This window comes from Caretta caretta, chromosome 6, assembly GCF_965140235.1.
Source record: "Caretta caretta isolate rCarCar2 chromosome 6, rCarCar1.hap1, whole genome shotgun sequence".
Lineage (NCBI taxonomy): Eukaryota > Metazoa > Chordata > Testudines > Cheloniidae > Caretta > Caretta caretta.
Genome location: NC_134211.1, coordinates 485,577 through 504,456, shown reverse-complemented (window position 1 = coordinate 504,456; position 18,880 = coordinate 485,577). Strand labels below are relative to the sequence as shown.

The 18,880-nt window shown below is 67.0% G+C and overlaps 1 protein-coding gene across 1 annotated transcript; it reads left to right on the top strand.

Moving 5' to 3' along the window:
* Positions 1-1,725: 1,725 nt before the first annotated feature.
* On the top strand, positions 1,726-18,823 carry LOC125637955 (eukaryotic translation initiation factor 3 subunit C). The gene is made up of 21 exons (XM_075129107.1): positions 1,726-1,879; positions 2,736-2,846; positions 3,149-3,214; positions 3,539-3,728; positions 4,314-4,439; positions 4,519-4,573; positions 4,650-4,762; positions 6,202-6,329; positions 11,030-11,171; positions 11,342-11,445; positions 11,632-11,773; positions 12,243-12,368; positions 12,697-12,790; positions 13,056-13,243; positions 15,307-15,531; positions 16,043-16,406; positions 16,927-17,086; positions 17,268-17,333; positions 17,438-17,525; positions 17,939-18,101; positions 18,652-18,823. The coding sequence occupies exons 2-21, from the start codon at positions 2,749-2,751 to the stop codon at positions 18,735-18,737; spliced, it is 2,724 nt and encodes a 907-aa protein (XP_074985208.1). The 5' UTR covers positions 1,726-1,879; positions 2,736-2,748; the 3' UTR covers positions 18,738-18,823.
* The last annotated feature ends 57 nt before the right edge of the window (positions 18,824-18,880 follow it).

The window sequence follows — 18,880 nt, the reverse complement described above, 5'->3', positions numbered from 1 at the left end:
CCGGGACTCCATTTCCCAGCGCGCCCCTCTCCCCTTCGCCCCGCGACTCCATTACCCAGCGCGCCCCGCTCCCCCCCCCCGCCCTGGGACTCCATTTCCCAGCGCGCCCCTCTCCCCTTCGCCCCGCGACTCCATTTCCCAGCGCACCCCGCTCCCCCCCCCCCGCCCTGGGACTCCATTACCCAGCGCGCCCCGCTCCCCCCCCCGCCCCGGGACTCCATTTCCCAGCGCGCCCCGCTCCCCTCCGCCCCGGGACTCCATTTCCCAGCGCGCCCCGCTCCCCTTCGCCCCGGGACTCCATTACCCAGCGCGCCCCGCTCCCCTTCGCCCCGGGACTCCATTTCCCAGCGCGCCCCTCTCCCCTCCGCCCCGGGACTCCATTTCCCAGCGCGCCCCTCTCCCCTTCGCCCCGCGACTCCATTTCCCAGCGCGCCCCGCTCCCCCCCCCCGCCCTGGGACTCCATTTCCCAGCGCGCCCCTCTCCCCTTCGCCCCGCGACTCCATTTCCCAGCGCACCCCGCTCCCCCCCCCCGCCCTGGGACTCCATTACCCAGCGCGCCCCGCTCCCCCCCCGCCCCGGGACTCCATTTCCCAGCGCGCCCCGCTCCCCCCCCGCCCCGGGACTCCATTTCCCAGCGCGCCCCGCTCCCCTCCGCCCCGGGACTCCATTACCCAGCGCGCCCCGCTCCCCCCCCCGCCCCGGGACTCCATTTCCCAGCGCGCCCCGCTCCCCTCCGCCCCGGGACTCCATTTCCCAGCGCGCCCCACTCCCCTTCGCCCCGGGACTCCATTTCCCAGCGCGCCCCTCTCCCCTCCGCCCCGGGACTCCATTTCCCAGCGCGCCCCTCTCCCCTTCGCCCCGCGACTCCATTACCCAGCGCGCCCCGCTCCCCCCCCCCGCCCTGGGACTCCATTTCCCAGCGCGCCCCTCTCCCCTTCGCCCCGCGACTCCATTTCCCAGCGCACCCCGCTCCCCCCCCCCGCCCTGGGACTCCATTACCCAGCGCGCCCCGCTCCCCCCCCCCGCCCCGGGACTCCATTTCCCAGCGCGCCCCGCTCCCCTCCGCCCCGGGACTCCATTTCCCAGCGCGCCCCGCTCCCCTTCGCCCCGGGACTCCATTACCCAGCGCGCCCCGCTCCCCTTCGCCCCGGGACTCCATTTCCCAGCGCGCCCCTCTCCCCTCCGCCCCGGGACTCCATTTCCCAGCGCGCCCCTCTCCCCTTCGCCCCGCGACTCCATTTCCCAGCGCGCCCCGCTCCCCCCCCCGCCCTGGGACTCCATTTCCCAGCGCGCCCCTCTCCCCTTCGCCCCGCGACTCCATTTCCCAGCGCACCCCGCTCCCCCCCCCCGCCCTGGGACTCCATTACCCAGCGCGCCCCGCTCCCCCCCCGCCCCGGGACTCCATTTCCCAGCGCGCCCCGCTCCCCCCCGCCCCGGGACTCCATTTCCCAGCGCGCCCCGCTCCCCTCCGCCCCGGGACTCCATTTCCTAGCGCGCCCCGCTCCCCCCCCGCCCTGGGACTCCATTTCCCAGCGCGCCCCGCTCCCCCCCGCCCCGGGACTCCATTTCCCAGCATGCCCCGCTCCCCTCCGCCCCGGGACTCCATTTCCCAGCATGCCCCGCTCTCCTCCGCCCCGGGACTCCATTTCCCAACATGCCCCGCTCCCCACCGCCCCGGGACTCCATTTCCCAGCATGCCGTGCTCCCCTCCGCCCCGGGACTCCATTTCCCAGCATGCCCTGGGCGGCGGTCCCACAAGAACTACGTTCCCCGGCATCCTCCGCGCGCGCCGCCGAGTCTGTTCCTGGCGCGCATGCGCGGCTCCTGCTTCCTGTCTTTGCTAGCGCAGGCCTGACCTGAGTAGCAGCAACGTGCGCGGTGAGCGGGCCGGGGGGGCGCAGGGGGGATTCGGGGCCGCCGAGGGGGGGAGCAGTGGGGGGCCGGGGGGGGCTCGGGGCCCGCGGAGCGGGGGGAGCCGAGGGGGGCTTGCGGGGGGGATCGGGGGCCGTGGAGAGGGGGGAGCAGTCGGGGGCCGCGGGGGGGGGAGTAGAGGGGGGCCGGGGAGGCAGGGGGGGTTCGGGGCCGCGGGGAGGGAGCAGAGGGGGGCCGGGGGGGCAGGGGGTTCGGGGGGGAGCAGGGGGGGTTTGGGGCCGCGGGGGGGGGGTTCGGGGCCGGGGGGGGGAGTAGAGGGGGGCCGGGGAGGCAGGGGGGGTTCGGGGCCGCGGGGGGGGAGCAGAGGGGGGCCGGGGGGGCAGGGGGTTCGGGGGGGGCAGGGGGGTTTGGGGCCGCGGGGGGGGAGCAGAGGGGGGCCGGGGGGACAGGGGGGGTTCGGGGCCGCGGGGGGGAGCAGAGGGGGGCTGGGGGGGAGCAGGGGGGGTTCGGGGCCACGGGGGGGGAGCAGAGGGGGGCCGGGGGGGCAGGGGGTTCGGGGGGGGCAGGGGGGTTCGGGGCCGCGGGGGGGGAGCAGAGGGGGGCCGGGGGGGAGCAGGGGGGGGTTCGGGGCCGCGGGGGGGAGTAGAGGGGGGCCGGGGGGGTAGGGGGTTCGGGGCTGCAGAGGGGGGCCGGGGGAGCAGGGGGGTTCGGGGCCGCGGGGGGGGAGCGGGGGGGGGCAGGGGGGTTCGGGGCCACGGGGGGGAGCAGAGGGGGGCCGGGGGGGAGCTGGGGGGGTTCGGGGGGCCGTGGAGAGGGGGGCACTGTCCCCCCCCCGGCCCGTGACCCCCCCGCCCCCCTGCAGAGCGGCCGGCGCCATGTCCCGGTTCTTCACCACGGGCTCGGACAGCGAGTCGGAGTCGTCGCTCTCCGGGGACGAGCTGGTGGCCAAGCCCGTCGGGGGCAACTACAGCAAGTGAGCGGGGGCGGGGGGGGGGGCTCTGTCCCGGGGCCGGGGTTCCCTGGGGGGAGGGGCCGGGGTGGCTGGGGTACCCTGGGGGGAGGGGCCGGGGGTGGCCGGGGTTCCCTGGGGGGAGGGGTACCCTGGGGGGAGGGGCCGGGGTGGCTGGGGTACCGTGGGTGGGGGAGGGGCCGGGGTACTCTGGGGGTGTTTCTGGGGCAAGGGGTTAGTGGGGTATTTGTGGGGGGAGGGATCCCGTGGATCGAGGCTTGGCCGGCAGTCCCCCGTGTATTCACCCCCCCGCCCGTCCCCCGCAGGCCCATCGTGCTGAGCGAGGATGAGGAGGACACCAAGCGGGTGGTGCGCAGCGCCAAGGACAAGCGGTGAGTGGGGGGCAGCCAGACCCAGCGGAGGGGGGTGGCAGTGGGGCTCCCGGGAGGCGAGGTAGCCGCTGGGGGGGCAGCGGCCCCATTGGGGGCCGGGTGGGGTAGGTAGATGAGGGGACTTGCAGTGGAGAATGTGGGTCCCATCCTGCACTGATCCCTGTTGGTGGGGCAGTTGTGGGGGGCTGGGAGGGGCCCAGACCCTGTGGTGACCCCCGTTGGCTGGGCGGGGGTGGGGAGAGAGCCTGGCTGGACCCGCGGGGGTGGGGCCAGAGGGTGGAGGGCCGAAGGGCCGGACCCCGGTCTGACCTGCTGCGGGCGCAGGTTCGAGGAGCTCACCAACCTGATCAAGACCATCCGCAACGCCATGAAGATCCGCGACGTCACCAAGTGCCTGGAGGAGTTCGAGCTGCTGGGCAAGGCCTACGGCAAGGCCAAGAGCATCGTGGACAAGGAGGGCGTCCCGCGCTTCTACATCCGCATCCTGGCCGACCTGGAGCAGTACCTCAACGAGGTGGGGGCGCCGTGGCCCCGGGGGGGGTTACCTCAACGAGGTGGGGGCGCCGCGGCCCCGGGGGGGGGGTTACCTCAACGAGGTGGGGGCGCCGTGGCCCCGGGGGGGGTTACCTCAACGAGGTGGGGGCGCCGCGGCCCCGGGGGGGGGGTTACCTCAACGAGGTGGGGGCGCCGCGGCCCCGGGGGGGGTTACCTCAACGAGGTGGGGGCGCCGCGGCCCCGGGGGGGGGGGTTACCTCAACGAGGTGGGGGCGCCGCGGCCCCGGGGGGGGGGTTACCTCAACGAGGTGGGGGCGCCGCGGCCCCGGGGGGGGTTACCTCAACGAGGTGGGGGAGCCGCGGCCCGGGGACAGAGCTCCCAGGGCGTGGTGGGGGGGTCCCATGGGGACCCTGGCAGAACACGGCAGGCTGTTTCCCATCATGCTTAGTGGCAGGACGTGAGCCGGAGGCCCTGGCAGAATAGGGGGCACAGGCACAGCCAAGGGGCAAGGCTGGGAGCCAGGGAGGGGCCGGCTGCGGGGGTCTGCAGGTCCCCTGGGGCCGTTGGGCCGGGTTCCCACTGCTGAGCTCCGTCTCCCCCCAGCTGTGGGAGGACAAGGAGGGCAAGAAGAAGATGAACAAGAACAACGCCAAGGCGCTGAGCACCCTGCGGCAGAAGATTCGCAAGTACAACCGGGATTACGAGAGCCAGATCACCAGCTACAAACAGGTGCTGCTGGGGCCGGGGGTGGGCTGGGGGGAGGGGCCGGGGTCTGCCCCGCAGGGTCTCACCCCGCTTGTCCCCCCAGAACCCCGAGCAGTCGGCGGACGAGGACGAGGGGAGGAAGAGCGATGACTCGGAAGGTGAGGCTGGCACCACGGGGGCGGGGGGCGGGGTTGGCTGTGCTCCAGCGCTGATCCCTCCCCTTCCCCCCCCCAGGCTCCTCTTCCTCGGAGGACGATGATGATGGCGAGGGCATGAGCGCAGCTGCCTTCCTGAAGAAGAAAGAGACCTCGGGCGAGTCACGCAACAAGTTCCTCAAGAAGATGGAGGTGAGGGCATTCCCTGGCTTGTGGGGGTGGCATTGCCCATGTGTGCAGCAGTTCCCAGCGTGCCCGGGGGGGCGGTCGTGGGGGGCCACTGGGTTAAGGTTCGTTCAGGCCGCATGCGTTACGCCGGGGGGAATTCTGCACCAAAAAAATTCTGTGTGTAATATTTTAAAATTCAGTATATTTTATTTGTCAAAATAACACGATATAATCACGTCCCTTTCAATTATTTTGGTAGTTTATTTCACAATACCTTGCTAGCAAGTACGTCTTAACTTGGGAAAGATTCAGGAAATGTGTTTTGACAAGTAGATTCGTTAGGAGGCATATTAACACAATAATAATTCATGTAAACTACCATACGGAACCGTATTTCCCGCCCCCCCTCGGAAGCGGAGCAAAGGCTGGGCGGAGTCAGGGGGAACGGAGGAGCTGAGGGAGAGGGAAGGACCCTGGGTGTGAACTTGGAGGGTTGTTGGGTGTGGGTGGGAAAAGTATGGAACAGGTTTTTTTAGGGGACGGGGAGGGATTGTTTGGGAGCTTCCGCCACACAGACCCAGGCTGATCCCTAGCCTCTCCCATTCAGTCAGGCACATCTGCCCTGTCCCCACCACCCCGTGTGTCTGTGCACCCCTGTCCACATGTGTCCTTCCACCCCACTCAGTCACCCACTCTCCCATCCCCATGTGGCTCTATACCCCCACGCCCGGTCTCTGTGTCGCTGTACCCCCTCTCCCGTCCCCATGTGGCTCTGCCACCAGTCAGCCACCCCTTGTCCTTATGTAGCTCTGCATCCCTTCCCCCATCACCATGTGGCCATGCACCTCCCTCCCGCCAGTGGCCCTGCACCTCCACTCGCATTCAGCCACTGCCACAGTCTGCCCTCCCCCACTAGCCCTTATGAGCCCCTGTCTGATCCCCCAGCACCTCACTCTGTCTGTCTCCCCCCCGCATAGCCCTTGTCTCCTGACCTGGCCCACAGCAAAGACGGCAGGCTCTTTCTCTTTCCCTAGCTGGCTGGGAGTTGCTGTTGTGTTCTATTATCACAGCGCCCTCTGGTGGGCAAAAGGCAGAACTGCAGAAATGTTTTGGCAAGCATTTTTCTGCACAAAAAATTAAAAATACGCGCAGTTCGTTAATTATATACATGCAGAGTAGCGTAGAATTCCCCCAGGAGTAGTGTGTGCTACAAAATGATGTTGGCCTAATGTATGTCAGTCTGCGGCCACTGGAGAGCTCACATGGCTTGTCTGTGCGCCCTACGCTCCGTGTCTCAACATTGTGCGCCAGTCCGGGGAGCGTTTCCCAGCATGCTCAGTGGCGGGAACCAGGCCAGGGTGGGGGGCACGTTTCCCAGCATGCTTCACAGCGGGTGCCAGGCAGGGGGGAGGGCGGGCGCATTTCCCAGCAAGCTCAGCAGCAGCATGTTCTGTCCTCCCCAGGAGGAGGAGGAGGAGGAGGATTCTGACTCCGACGACGAGGACTGGGGCTCGTCTGACTCCGACACCGACTCCGAGTCTGACGAGGACGACGGCAAATACACCTCGCTGGCCTCCAAATTCCTCAAGAAGTGAGGGGCGGGGCCTAGTGTATAGAATCATAGAATATCAGAGTTGGAAGGGACCTCTGGAGGCCATCTAGTCCAACCCCCTGCCCAGAGCAGGACCAATCCCCAACTAAATCATCCCAGCCAGGGCTTTGTCAAGCCTGACCTTAAAAACTTCTAAGGAAGGCGATTCCACCACCTCCCTAGGTAACGCATTCCAGTGTTTCACCACCCTCCTAGTGAAAAAGTTTTTCCTAATATCCAACCTAAATCTCCCCCACTGCAACTTGAGACCATTATTCCTTGTCCTGTCATCTGCTACCACTGAGAATAGTCTAGAACCATCCTCTCTGGAACCCCCTTTCAGGTAGTTGAAAGCAGCTATCAAATCCCCCCTCACTCTTCTCTTCCGCAGACTAAACAATCCCAGTTCCCTCAGCCTCTCCTCATAAGTCATGTGTTCCAGACCCCTAATCATTTTTGTTGCCCTTTGCTGGACTCTCTCCAATTTCTCCACATCCTTCTCATAGTGTGGGGCCCAAAACTGGACACAGTACTCCAGATGAGGCCTCACCAATGTCGAATAGAGGGGAACGATCACGTCCCTCGATCCGCTGGCAATGCCCCTACTTATACATCCCAAAATGTCGTTAGCCTTCTTGGCAACAAGGGCACACTGCTGACTCCTATCCAGCTTCTCGTCCACTGTCACCCCTAGGTCCTTTTCTGCAGAACTGCTGCCGAGCCATTCGGTCCCTAGTCTGTAGCGATGCATGGGATTCCTCCGTCCTAAGTGCAGGACTCTGCACTTGTCCTTGTTGAACCTCATCAGATTTCTTTGGCCCAATCCTCCAATTTGTCTAGGTCCCTCTGTATCCTATTCCTACACTCCAGCGTATCTATCTCTCTTCCCAGTTTAGTGTCATCTGCAAACTTGCTGAGAGTGCAATCCACACCATCCTCCAGATCATTTATGAAGATATTGAACAAAACCGGCCCCAGGATCGACCCTTGGGGCACTCCACTTGATACCGGCTGCCAACTAGACATGGAGCCATTGATCACTACCCGTTGAGCCCGACGATCTAGCCAACTTTCTGTCCACCTTATCGTCCATTCATCCAGCCCGTACTTCTTTAACTTGCTGACAAGAATACTGTGGGAGACCGTGTCAAAAGCTTTGCTAAAGTCGAGGAATAACACATCCACTGCTTTCCCTTCATCCACAGAACCAGTTATGTCATCATAGAAGGCAATTAGATGAGTCAGGCATGACTTGCCCTTGGTGAATCCATGCTGACTGTTCCTGATCACTTTCCTCTCCTCTAAGTGCTTCAGAATTGATTCCTTGAGGACCTGCTCCATGATTTTTCCAGGGACTGAGGTGAGACTGACTGGCCTGTAGTTCCCAGGATCCTCCTCCTTCTCTTTTTTAAAGATGGGCACTACATTCGCCTTTTTCCAGTCGTCCGGGACTTCCCCCGATCGCCATGGGTTTTCAAAGATAATGGCCAATGGCTCTGCAATCACATCCGCCACCTCCTTTAGCACTCTCGGATGCAGCGCATCCGGCCCCGTGGACTTGTGCACGTCCAGCTTTTCTAAATAGTCCCGAACCCCTTCTTTCTCCACAGAGGGCTGGTCGTCTCCTCCCCATGCTGTGCTGCCCAGTAGTAGTCTGGGAGCTGACCTTGTTCGTGAAGACAGAGGCAAAAAAAGCATTGAGTACATTAGCTTTTTCCACATCCTCTGTCACTAGGTTGCCTCCCTCATTCAGTAAGGGGCCCACACATTCCTTGGCTTTCTTCTTATTGCCAACATACCTGAAGAAACCCTTCTTGTTACTCTTAACATCCCTCGCTAGCTGCAACTCCAGGTGTGATTTAGCCTTCCTGATTCCATTCCTACATGCCCGAGCAATATTTTTATACTCATCCCTGGTCATTTGTCCAATCTTCCACTTCTTGTAAGCCTCTTTTTTGTGTTTAAGATCAGCAAGGATTTCACTGTTAAGCCAAGCTGGTCGCCTGCCATATTTACTATTCTTTCTACACATCGGGATGGTTTGTCCTTGTAAGCTCAGTAAGGATTCTCTAAAATACAGCCAGCTCTCCTGGACTCCTTTCCCCCTCATGTTATCCTCCCAGGGGATCTTGCCCATTAGTTCCCTGAGGGAGTCAAAGTCTGCTTTCTGAAGTCCAGGGTCCATATTCTGCTGCTCTCCTTTCTTCCTTGTGTCAGGATCCTGAACTTGACCATCTCATGGTCACTGCCTCCCAGGTTCCCATCCACTTTTGCTTCCCCTACTAATTCTTCCCGGTTTGTGAGCAGCAGGTCAAGAAGAGCTCGGCCCCTAGTTGGTTCCTCCACCACTTGCACCAGGAAATTGTCCCCTACATTTTCCAAAAACTTCCTGGATTGTCTGTGCACCGCTGTATTGCTCTCCCAGCAGATATCAGGGTGATTGAAGTCGCCCATGAGAACCAGGGCGTGTGATCTAGTAACTTCTGCGCGTTGCCGGAAGAAAGCCTCGTCCACCTCATCCCCCTGGTCCGGTGGTCTGTAGCAGACTCCCACCACGACGACATCACCCTTGTTGCTCAGGCTTCTAAACTTAATCCAGAGACTCTCAGGTTTTTCTGCAGTTTCGTACCGGAGCTCTGAGCAGTCATACTGCTCCCTTACATACAGTGCAACTCCCCCACCTTTTCTGCCCTACCTGTCCCTCCTGAACAGTTTATAACCATCCATGACAGTACTCCAGTCATGTGAGTTATCCCACCAAGTCTCTGTTATTACAATCACGTCATAATTCCTTGACATCACCAGGACCTCCAGTTCTCCCTGCTTGTTTCCAAGGCTTTGTGCATTCGTATATAGGCACTTGAGACAACTTGCTGTTTGTCCTGCTTTCTTAGTATGAGGCAGGAGCCCTCCCCTCTCACGCTCTCCTGCTGGTGCTTCCTCCCGGTATCCCACGTCCCCGCTTACTTCAGGGCTTTGGTCTCCTTCCCCCGGTGAACCTAGTTTAAAGCCCTCCTCACTAGGTTAGCCAGCCTGCTTGCGAAGATGCTCTTCCCTCTCTTCGTTAGGTGGAGCCCATCTCTGCCTAGCACTCCTCCTTCTTGGAACACCATCCCATGGTCAAAGAATCCAAAGCCTTCTCTCCGACACCACCTGCGTAGCCATTCGTTGACTTCCACGATTCGACGGTCCCTACCCAGGCCTTTTCCTTCTCCGGGGAGGATGGACGAGAACACCACTTGCGCCTCAAACTCCTTTATCCTTCTTCCCAGAGCCACGTAGTCTGCAGTGATCCTCTCAAGGTCATTCTTGGCAGTATCATTGGTGCCCGCGTGGAGAAGCAGGAAGGGGTAGCGATCCGAGGGCTTGATGAGTCTCGGCAGTCTCTCCGTCACATCATGAATCCTAGCTCCTGGCAAGCAGCAGACTTCTCGGTTTTCCTGGTCAGGGCAGCAGATAGATGACTCAGTCCCCCTGAGGAGAGAGTTCCCGACCACCACCACCCGCCTCCTTCTCTTGGGAGCGGTGGTTGTGGAACCCCCATCCCTGGGACAGTGCATCCCATGCCTTCCAGTCGGCGGAATCTCCTTCTGCTCCCTTCCCTCAGACGTATCATCTGGTCCACTCTCCGCATTAGGACCTGTGGAGAGAACATGAAAACGGTTCCTCACCTGCATCTGCCCTGCTGGTACATGGACGCTCCCCTTTCTTCTTCTGGAGGTCACATGCTGCCAGATTTCTTCACCGTCCTGTCCCCGCTGCGCAGCCTGCTCTGAATCTTCAGAACGTTGTGCCCGTAGAAGCATATCCTGATGTCTGTCCAGGAAATGTTCAGTTTCTCTTATGCAACGCAGGGTCGATACCTGTTGCTCCAGACCTTGAACCTTCTCTTCCAATATGGAGACCAGCTTGCACTTTGTACACACAGTCGCTTCTGTCCTGTGGAAGAAAGACAAACATGGCACATCCAGTGCAGGTCACAACAGTGCAACACCCCCCGTCCATATTACCGTCCTACTACGAGCTTCCTCAGGAGATGCAGTAATTACTGAGAGAAGTCGTTAGGGTGTAAGCCTCAGTGGGCTCACCCCAGGCAAACTCCCAGGCAAATTCCTGCTGTTTGCTGCTCTGCTGTCCCCCGCCGCTCAGCTGGTTCGCGGAGCACCGGCTTTTTTAAACAGCCAGGCTCACCTGAAACAAAACACTCCCCACTCCCGCCCTTTTCAGCCAACCAGTCAAGCACTCGCTCAAACTTTCAAGCTGCCCTCACTACAAACACTCCGATCCCCTCACCAAACACACACTCAGATACCCAGATACTCACCAACACAGATCCCAGGCAAACTCCTGCTGTTTGCTGCTCCCCCGCTGGTGGTTCCCCCCTGCTGGTATCTCAGCCTGGACTCTTCCCCACTTCCTTAGTGGCTGTGGGGCCCCCTGAGGGAGCTGTCCAAGATTCCTGGGTCCCATTCCCTGTCATGGTCCCTGGGGGAACCGCCCCGGACTCTTGGGTCCCCTTCCCAGTGGGTGGGGGTGCTACGGAGCCTTTAGAAGAGCTGTCCTGGATGCCTGGATCCCGTTTCCAGTCCCAGACACCTGGCTCTGCTCTCTGAGGGCGGCTGGCTGGGGGGGCAGGGCCTGTGGGTGGGGAGTGTTGGCACTGCCAGGTTGGGGTCCCATGCCCCACTCACTGCCCCCAGGGACGAGGACAAGAAGTCGACGGAGAAGAAGCGGGAGGAGAAGGCCAAGAAGAAGCACGACCGCAAGGCCAAGAAGGACGAGGACGAGGAGGATGAGGGCGGCGAGTGGGAGAAGGTCAAGGGCGGGGCGCCCCTGGTCAAGGTGAGACCCCGGGCGGGGGACCCCCGGGGGCAGGGGAGATCCCTCATGGGGCAGGGGGGGCTGGGCTCAGTGGGGGATCCCCAGGGGCTGGGCGTCCTGGGCAGGGGAAAATCCCCCATGGGGGAGGGAGGCCCGAAGCCCAGGCCTGACCCGCTCTCTGCCCCCACCAGGAGAAGCCCAAGATGTTCGCCAAGGGCACCGAGATCAACCACGCCGTGGTGGTGAAGAAGCTCAACGAGATCCTGCAGGCCCGCGGGAAGAAGGGCACGGACCGGTGCGTGTGGTGGGCGGGGGGCGGGCAGCAGTTTCCCCCTCCTGTGCCTAGGGTGGTGGGGCAGTTGGGGCTGGGCAGGGCCCTTTTCCCAGCATGCCCTGGGATGGCCAGGCTGATGAGGCGGGGGGGAGGGCGGCTGTTTCCCAGCATGCCCCGGGGCGGCTGACCGGTCTCCCCGCCGTGCAGGGCGGCCCAGATCGAGCTGCTGCAGCTGCTGGTGGCCATCGCAGCTGAGAACAACCTGGGCATCGCCATGGACCTCAAGATCAAGTTCAACATCGTCGCCTCCCTCTACGACTACAACCCCAACCTGGCCACCTACATGAAGGTGAGGGGGTGGGGCCTGGGGCTGGGGGCGGGACCCCAACCTGGCCACCTACATGTAGGTGAGGGGGCTGGGGGCTGGGACCCCAACCTGGCCACCTTCATGCAGGTGAGGGGGCTGGGGGCTGGGACCCCAACCTGGCCACCTACATGCAGGTGAGGGGGCTGGGGGCTGGGACCCCAACCTGGCCACCTACATGCAGGTGAGGGGGCTGGGGGCGGGACCCCAACCTGGCCACCTTCATGCAGGTGAGGGGGCTGGGGGCTGGGACCCCAACCTGGCCACCTACATGCAGGTGAGGGGGCTGGGGGCTGGGACCCCAACCTGGCCACCTACATGCAGGTGAGGGGGCTGGGGGCTGGGACCCCAACCTGGCCACCTACATGCAGGTGAGGGGGCGGGGCCTGTCCTCCCCTCCCCGCTGCCCCACCCCCCGGCGCCTTGCTGCCCCCTAACCCGGGCTGTGCCGCAGCCGGAGATGTGGAGGAAGTGCCTGGACAGCATCGACGAGCTGCTGGACATGCTCTTCGCCAACCCCAACATCTTCATCGGGGAGAACATCTTGGAGGAGTCGGAGAACCTGTCCAACTTCGACCAGGTACCGGGGCCCGATGGGGCCAGCCCCACTCAGCGTCCAGGGGGCACCCGTGGGGGCGGGGAGAGGGGCTGGGGTAGCGCTCGGGGGGGGGGGGGGGGCTGTTCACCCCATAGCATGGGGGTGGCTAATGCTGATGACAGGGAGCCAGGGGAACTACCCGCCACAGGTTAGCGCTAGGGGAGTGGGAGTGAGTCCCTGGGGGTGGGTACGAAATGGGGGGCTGAGCATCGGCATGAGCAGCCTCTGGGCTGCAGTGGGGGCTTGGGGGCCGTGGCCTGGATCCTGGGGGTCTGGCTTTGCGGGTGACTCCCCCTCCCCTCCCGCCCAGCCCCTGCGGGTGCGCGGCTGCATCCTGACGCTGGTGGAGCGCATGGACGAGGAGTTCACCAAGATCATGCAGAACACGGACCCTCACTCGCAGGGTGAGTGGGGAGGGGGCGGGGCTGGGGGGCTGGCGTGAGCCTGGGGGCTCCGCTCCCAAGGAAATAACCCTTGGGGGGAGAACGTGTGGCGGGGGGTTCACTGGGGGAAAGTCCTGCCCCCCAGAGTGCGTACATCACCTGAAGGATGAGGGGTGTTTGGGGACCCGCCGCCCTGGGGCGGGGCGGGGCGGCTGGCTGCCGGGGGGGCCCCGGGGCTGGGTGCCGGGGGCCGGCGATGGGGTGTGACCCCGCCCCGCCCCCCCAGAGTACGTGGACCACCTGAAGGACGAGGGGCGGGTGTGCGGGATCATCGGGCGGGTGCAGAGCTACCTGCAGGAGACGGGCACCACGGAGGAGATCTGCCGCGGGTTCCTGCGACGGGTGTTGCACACCTACTACAAGTTCGACTACAAGGCGCATCAGCGGGAGCAGGGCCCCGCCGGCGACTCCAAGGTACCGACCCCCCCCGGACCCCCGACCCCCCTGCAGCCCCCCAAACCCCCCCGCAGGGCCCCGTCCCTCCAGTCCCCCAAACCCCCCCGCAGGGCCCCGTCCCTCCAGCCCCCCAAACCCCCCAGCAGGGTCCCGCCGGCGACTCCAAGGTACCGACCCCCCCCGTCCCTCCAGCCCCCCTGCAGCCCCCCAAACCCCCCCGCAGGGCCCCGTCCCTCCAGCCCCCCAAACCCCCCAGCAGGGCCCCGCCGGCGACTCCAAGGTACCGACCCCCCCCCGACCTCCCACCCCCCTGCAGCCCCCCAAACCCCCCAGCAGGGCCCCGCCGGCGACTCCAAGGTACCGACCCCCCCCGTCCCTCCAGCCCCCCTGCAGCCCCCCAAACCCCCCCGCAGGGCCCCGTCCCTCCAGTCCCCCAAACCCCCCCGCAGGGCCCCGTCCCTCCAGCCCCCCAAACCCCCCAGCAGGGCCCCGCCGGCGACTCCAAGGTACCGACCCCCCCCGTCCCTCCAGCCCCCCTGCAGCCCCCCAAACCCCCCCGCAGGGCCCCGTCCCTCCAGCCCCCCAAACCCCCCAGCAGGGCCCCGCCAGCGACTCCAAGGTACCGACCCCCCCCCGACCTCCCACCCCCCTGCAGCCCCCCAAACCCCCCCGCAGGGCCCCGTCCCTCCAGCCCCCCAAACCCCCCAGCAGGGCCCCGCCGGCGACTCCAAGGTACCGACCCCCCCCCGGTCCCACCAGCCCCCCTGCAGCCCCCCAAACCCCCCCGCAGGGCCCCGTCCCTCCAGCCCCCCAAACCCCCCAGCAGGGCCCCGCCGGCGACTCCAAGGTACCGACCCCCCCCGTCCCTCCAGCCCCCCTGCAGCCCCCCAAACCCCCCAGCAGGGCCCCGTCCCTCCAGCCCCCCAAACCCCCCAGCAGGGCCCCGTCTCTCCAAACCCCCCAGCAGGGCCCCGCCGGCGACTCCAAGGTACCGACCCCCCCCCCCGGTCCCACCAGCCCCCCTGCAGCCCCCCAAACCCCCCCGCAGGGCCCCGTCCCTCCAGTCCCCCAAACCCCCCAGCAGGGCCCCGTCCCTCCAGCCCCCCAAACCCCCCAGCAGGGCCCCGCCGGCGACTCCAAGGTACCGACCCCCCCCGGTCCCTCCAGCCCCCCTGCAGCCCCCCAAACCCCCCCGCAGGGCCCCGTCCCTCCAGCCCCCCAAACCCCCCCCCCGCCGGCGAATCCAAGGTACCGACCCCCCCCGGTCCCTCCAGCCCCCCTGCAGCCCCCCAAACCCCCCCAGCACGGCCCCGTCCCTCCAGCCCCCCAAACCCCCCAGCAGGGCCCCGCCGGCGACTCCAAGGTACCGACCCCCCCCGGTCCCTCCAGCCCCCCTGCAGCCCGCCAAACCCCCCAGCAGGGCCCCGCCGGCGACTCCAAGGTACCGACCCCCCCGGACCCCCGACCCCCCTGCAGCCCCCCAAACCCCCCCGCAGGGCCCCGTCCCTCCAGCCCCCCAAACCCCCCAGCAGGGCCCCGCCGGCGACTCCAAGGTACCGACCCCCCCCCGACCTCCCACCCCCCTGCAGCCCCCCAAACCCCCCAGCAGGGCCCCGCCGGCGACTCCAAGGTACCGACCCCCCCTGGACCCCGACCCTCCAGTCCCTCTGCAGCCCCCCAAACCCCCCAGCAGGGCCCTGCCCCCTGGGACCCCGACCGTCCAGTCCCCCAAACTCCCCAGCAGGGCCCTGCTGGCGACTCCAAGGTACCGAGCCCCCATTAGCATCAAGGTTTCGGGGGCCCCCTGGCACTGATCTCCTCATCTTTTCTCCCGGCGGTGTTATGTGGAGCCCTGCCAGGCCCTCGTCTCACCTTTGTCTGCCTGCTGGGGGCGCTCTAGGCGGGCCAGTCTCACTCCGTGGCCCCGCAGTTGGAGTGGGGAGCTGTGGGGGTCCTCTGGGGCAGGGGGGCGCTCCGGGGGCAGGGCGGTCGGTCGGTCGCAGGGGGGCGCTCTGGGGGCGGTCGGGTCGCCCTCTGGAGGCGCCCTCCCCCCGGCCCGCCCTCACCCCACGGCCCCGCAGTCGGAGCAGGACCAGGCGGAGAACGAGGGGGAGGACAGCGCGGCGCTCATGGACCGGCTCTGCAAGTTCATCTACGCCAAGGACCGCACGGACCGGATCCGCACCTGCGCCATCCTCTGCCACATCTACCACCACGCCCTGCACAGCCGCTGGTTCCAGGCCCGCGACCTCATGCTCATGTCCCACCTGCAGGACAACATCCAGCACGCCGACCCCCCGGTGCAGGTAGGGGGCGTGGGGGGCGTCTCCCCGCAGCTCCCGCACGGCCGCCCCATGGGGTGGGGGTGGTGGAGGGTGTGTGGGGAGTGGCACGGGGCCGTGGGGGCCAGGCTGTGGGGGGCGTCTCTCACCCCCTCTCCCCGCAGATCCTGTACAGCCGCCCCATGGGGCGGGGGCGGTGGAGGGTGTGTGGGGAGCGGCACGGGGCCGTGGGGGTGTGGGGGCGGCCGTGGGGGCCAGGCCGTGGGGGCCGTCTCTCACCCCCTCTCCCCGCAGATCCTGTACGGCCGCCCCATGGGGCGGGGGTGGTGTAGGGTGTGTGGGGAGTGGCACGGGGCCGTGGGGGCCGGCCGTGGGGGCCAGGCCGTGGGGGCCGTCTCTCACCCCCTCTCCCTGCAGATCCTGTACGGCCGCCCCATGGGGCGGTGGAGGGTGTGCGGGGAGCGGCACGGGGCCGTGGGGGTGTGGGGGCGGCCGTGGGGGTGTGGGGGCCGTCTCTCACCCCCTCTCCCCGCAGATCCTGTACAACCGCACCATGGTGCAGCTGGGGATCTGCGCCTTCCGGCAGGGGCTGACCAAGGACGCCCACAACGCGCTGCTGGACATCCAGTCCTCGGGCCGGGCCAAGGAGCTGCTGGGCCAGGGGCTGCTGATGCGCAGCCTGCAGGAGCGCAACCAGGAGCAGGAGAAGGTGGAGAAGCGGCGCCAGGTGCCCTTCCACATGCACATCAACCTGGAGCTGCTGGAGTGCGTCTACCTGGTCTCCGCCATGCTGCTGGAGATCCCCTACATGGCCGCCCACGAGTTCGACGCCCGGCGCCGCATGATCAGCAAGCAATTCCACCATCAGCTGCGCGTGGGCGAGCGCCAGCCGCTGCTGGGTGAGGGCCCCCCCGGGTCCCCACGCCCGGCCCCCAGCCGGCCCCCCCACGCCCGGTCCCCCACGCCCGGCCCCCAGCCAGCCCCCTGCCAGCCCCCTGAGCGCCGCGCCAGCCGCTGCTGGGTGAGGGCCCCCCCACGGCCCCCCGACGGCCCCCCGGGTCCCCCCAGCCGGCCCCCCCACACCCGGCCCCCTGAGTGCCGTGCCAGCCGCTGCTGGGTGAGGGCCCCCCCCGGGTCCCCCCAGCCAGCCCCCCCACGCCCGGCCCCCAGGCAGCCCCCTGAGCGCAGCACCAGCCCCTGCTGGGTGAGGGCCCCCGGCCCCACCCCCTGCCCCCACCCTGGGCCCCCCGCGCGCTGCCCCCACACGCAGCCCCCTGACGGCAGCACCAGCCCCTGTGTGTCCCCCAGTGTCCCCCGGGCCAGGTTTCATATGCCCAACAGTGGGCCCCCGGAACGTCCCCCCCACAAGCCAGCCAGGGGACCGGCCCCATAGCGCCTGCCCCCTCTCGCTGCCCCCAGGCCCCCCCGAGTCGATGCGGGAGCACGTGGTGGCGGCGTCCAAGGCCATGAAGATGGGCGACTGGCGAACCTGCCACCGGTTAATCATCAACGAGAAGATGAACGGGAAGGTCTGGGACCTGTTCCCCGAGGCCGACAAAGTGCGAACCATGCTGGTCCGGTGAGTGGGGCCGGGGGCCGGGGCCTGGCGGGGTGCGGCCATAGGTGGGGGGCCGGTTGGGGCCATGCGGGGGGGGGAAGGGTCCCATACCCAGCCATGGGATTTCCCCCTCTGGGGGTGCCCGGAGCGCAGCGAGGGGCGGAGCCTGCGGTGACCACGCCCTCTTTGCTGCCCCCTGCAGGAAAATCCAGGAGGAGTCGCTGCGCACCTACCTCTTCACCTACAGCAGTGTCTACGACTCCATCAGGTAGGGCGGGGCCTGGGCGCTGGGGGCGGGGCCTGGGCGCTGGGGGCGGGGCCTGGGTGCTGGGGGCGGGGCCTGTCCCTAACCCCCCCTTTGCCCCCCACCAGCATGGAGATCCTGTCGGACATGTTCCAGCTGGACCTGCCCACCGTGCACAGCATCATCAGCAAGATGATCATCAACGAGGAGCTCATGGTGAGGCGCGGGCTGGGGTCCGGCCATGGGGGCCGCCGGGCGCAGGTGGGGCTGGGGGGGGATACAGGCGGGGTGGGGGACGCGGGGCCCAGGCGGGGCTGGAGGGATACAGGGCACTGCAGGGCCCGGGCGGGGGTGGACGTGGGGGACGCAGGGCCCGGGCGGGAGGCAGGGCCGGGGGTGGACGCAGGGGGATGTGGGGGACGCAGGGCCCGGGCGGGAGGCGGGGCTGGGGGTGGACGCAGGGGGATGTGGGGGACGCAGGGCCTGGGCGGGGCCGGGGGTGGACCCAGGGGGATGTGGGGGATGCAGGGCCTGGGCGGGAGGCGGGGCCGGGGGTGGACGCAGGGGGATGTGGGGGACGCAGGCTGGCCGGGGGGCGCCAGGCCCCGCGCTGACCCCCGGCCCCGCAGGCGTCCCTGGACCAGCCCACGCAGACGGTGGTGATGCACCGCACGGAGCCCACGGCCCTGCAGAACATGGCGCTGCAGCTGGCCGAGAAACTCGGCAACCTGGTGGAGAACAACGAGCGCGTCTTCGATCACAAGCAGGGCACCTACGGCGGGTACTTCCGGGGTGAGTGCCTGCCCCACGGCCTGCCCCCCCCCCCCCCCCGGGCTCCTACGGCGGGTACTTCCGGGGTGAGGGCCTGCCCCACGGCCTGCCCCACACACACACACCGCCCCCCCAGGGCACCTACGGCAGGTACTTCCGGGGTGAGGGCCTGCCCCACACCAACCCCCGCTCCCTGACACACCGCGCCCCCCCCCCCCCGGGCTCCTATGGCGGGTACTTCCGGGGTGAGGGCCTGCCCCACACCAACCCCCGCTCCCTGAAACACCACCTCCCCCAGGGCTCCTACGGCGGGTACTTCCAGGGTGAGGGCCTGCCCCATGGCCTCCCCCCCCCCCCCCAGGGCTCCTACGGCGGGTACTTCTGGGGTGAGTGGCTGCCCCACACCTCCCATAGCGATCTCCCTTGTACACCTCCCGCCCGCAGGGCACCCATCCCCCGGGGTGAGTGCCAGGACCCCAGAGCCTGCCCTCTGCCTCAAACCCCTGGGCCACGCTGGGTATGTGGGGCGAGCCCCTCCCGCGTGGCTGTTTCTAACCCCCTTCTCCCCCAGACCAGAAAGATGGCTACCGCAAGAACGAGGGCGGCTACATGCGCCGGGGCGGCTACCGCCAGCAGGAGCGACAGGCCAACTACTGACCGCCCGGACGCCTGGGTCCTCGCGGGGGGGGCGGAGGGGAGCGGCCAGTGCTGTATTGGAGCCACAATAAACAGCGTGAGCGGGAGAGACGCAGCCTGGAGTTCCTGGGGGGCTGGGCGGAGGGCCCCGGGGCGGGAGAGGG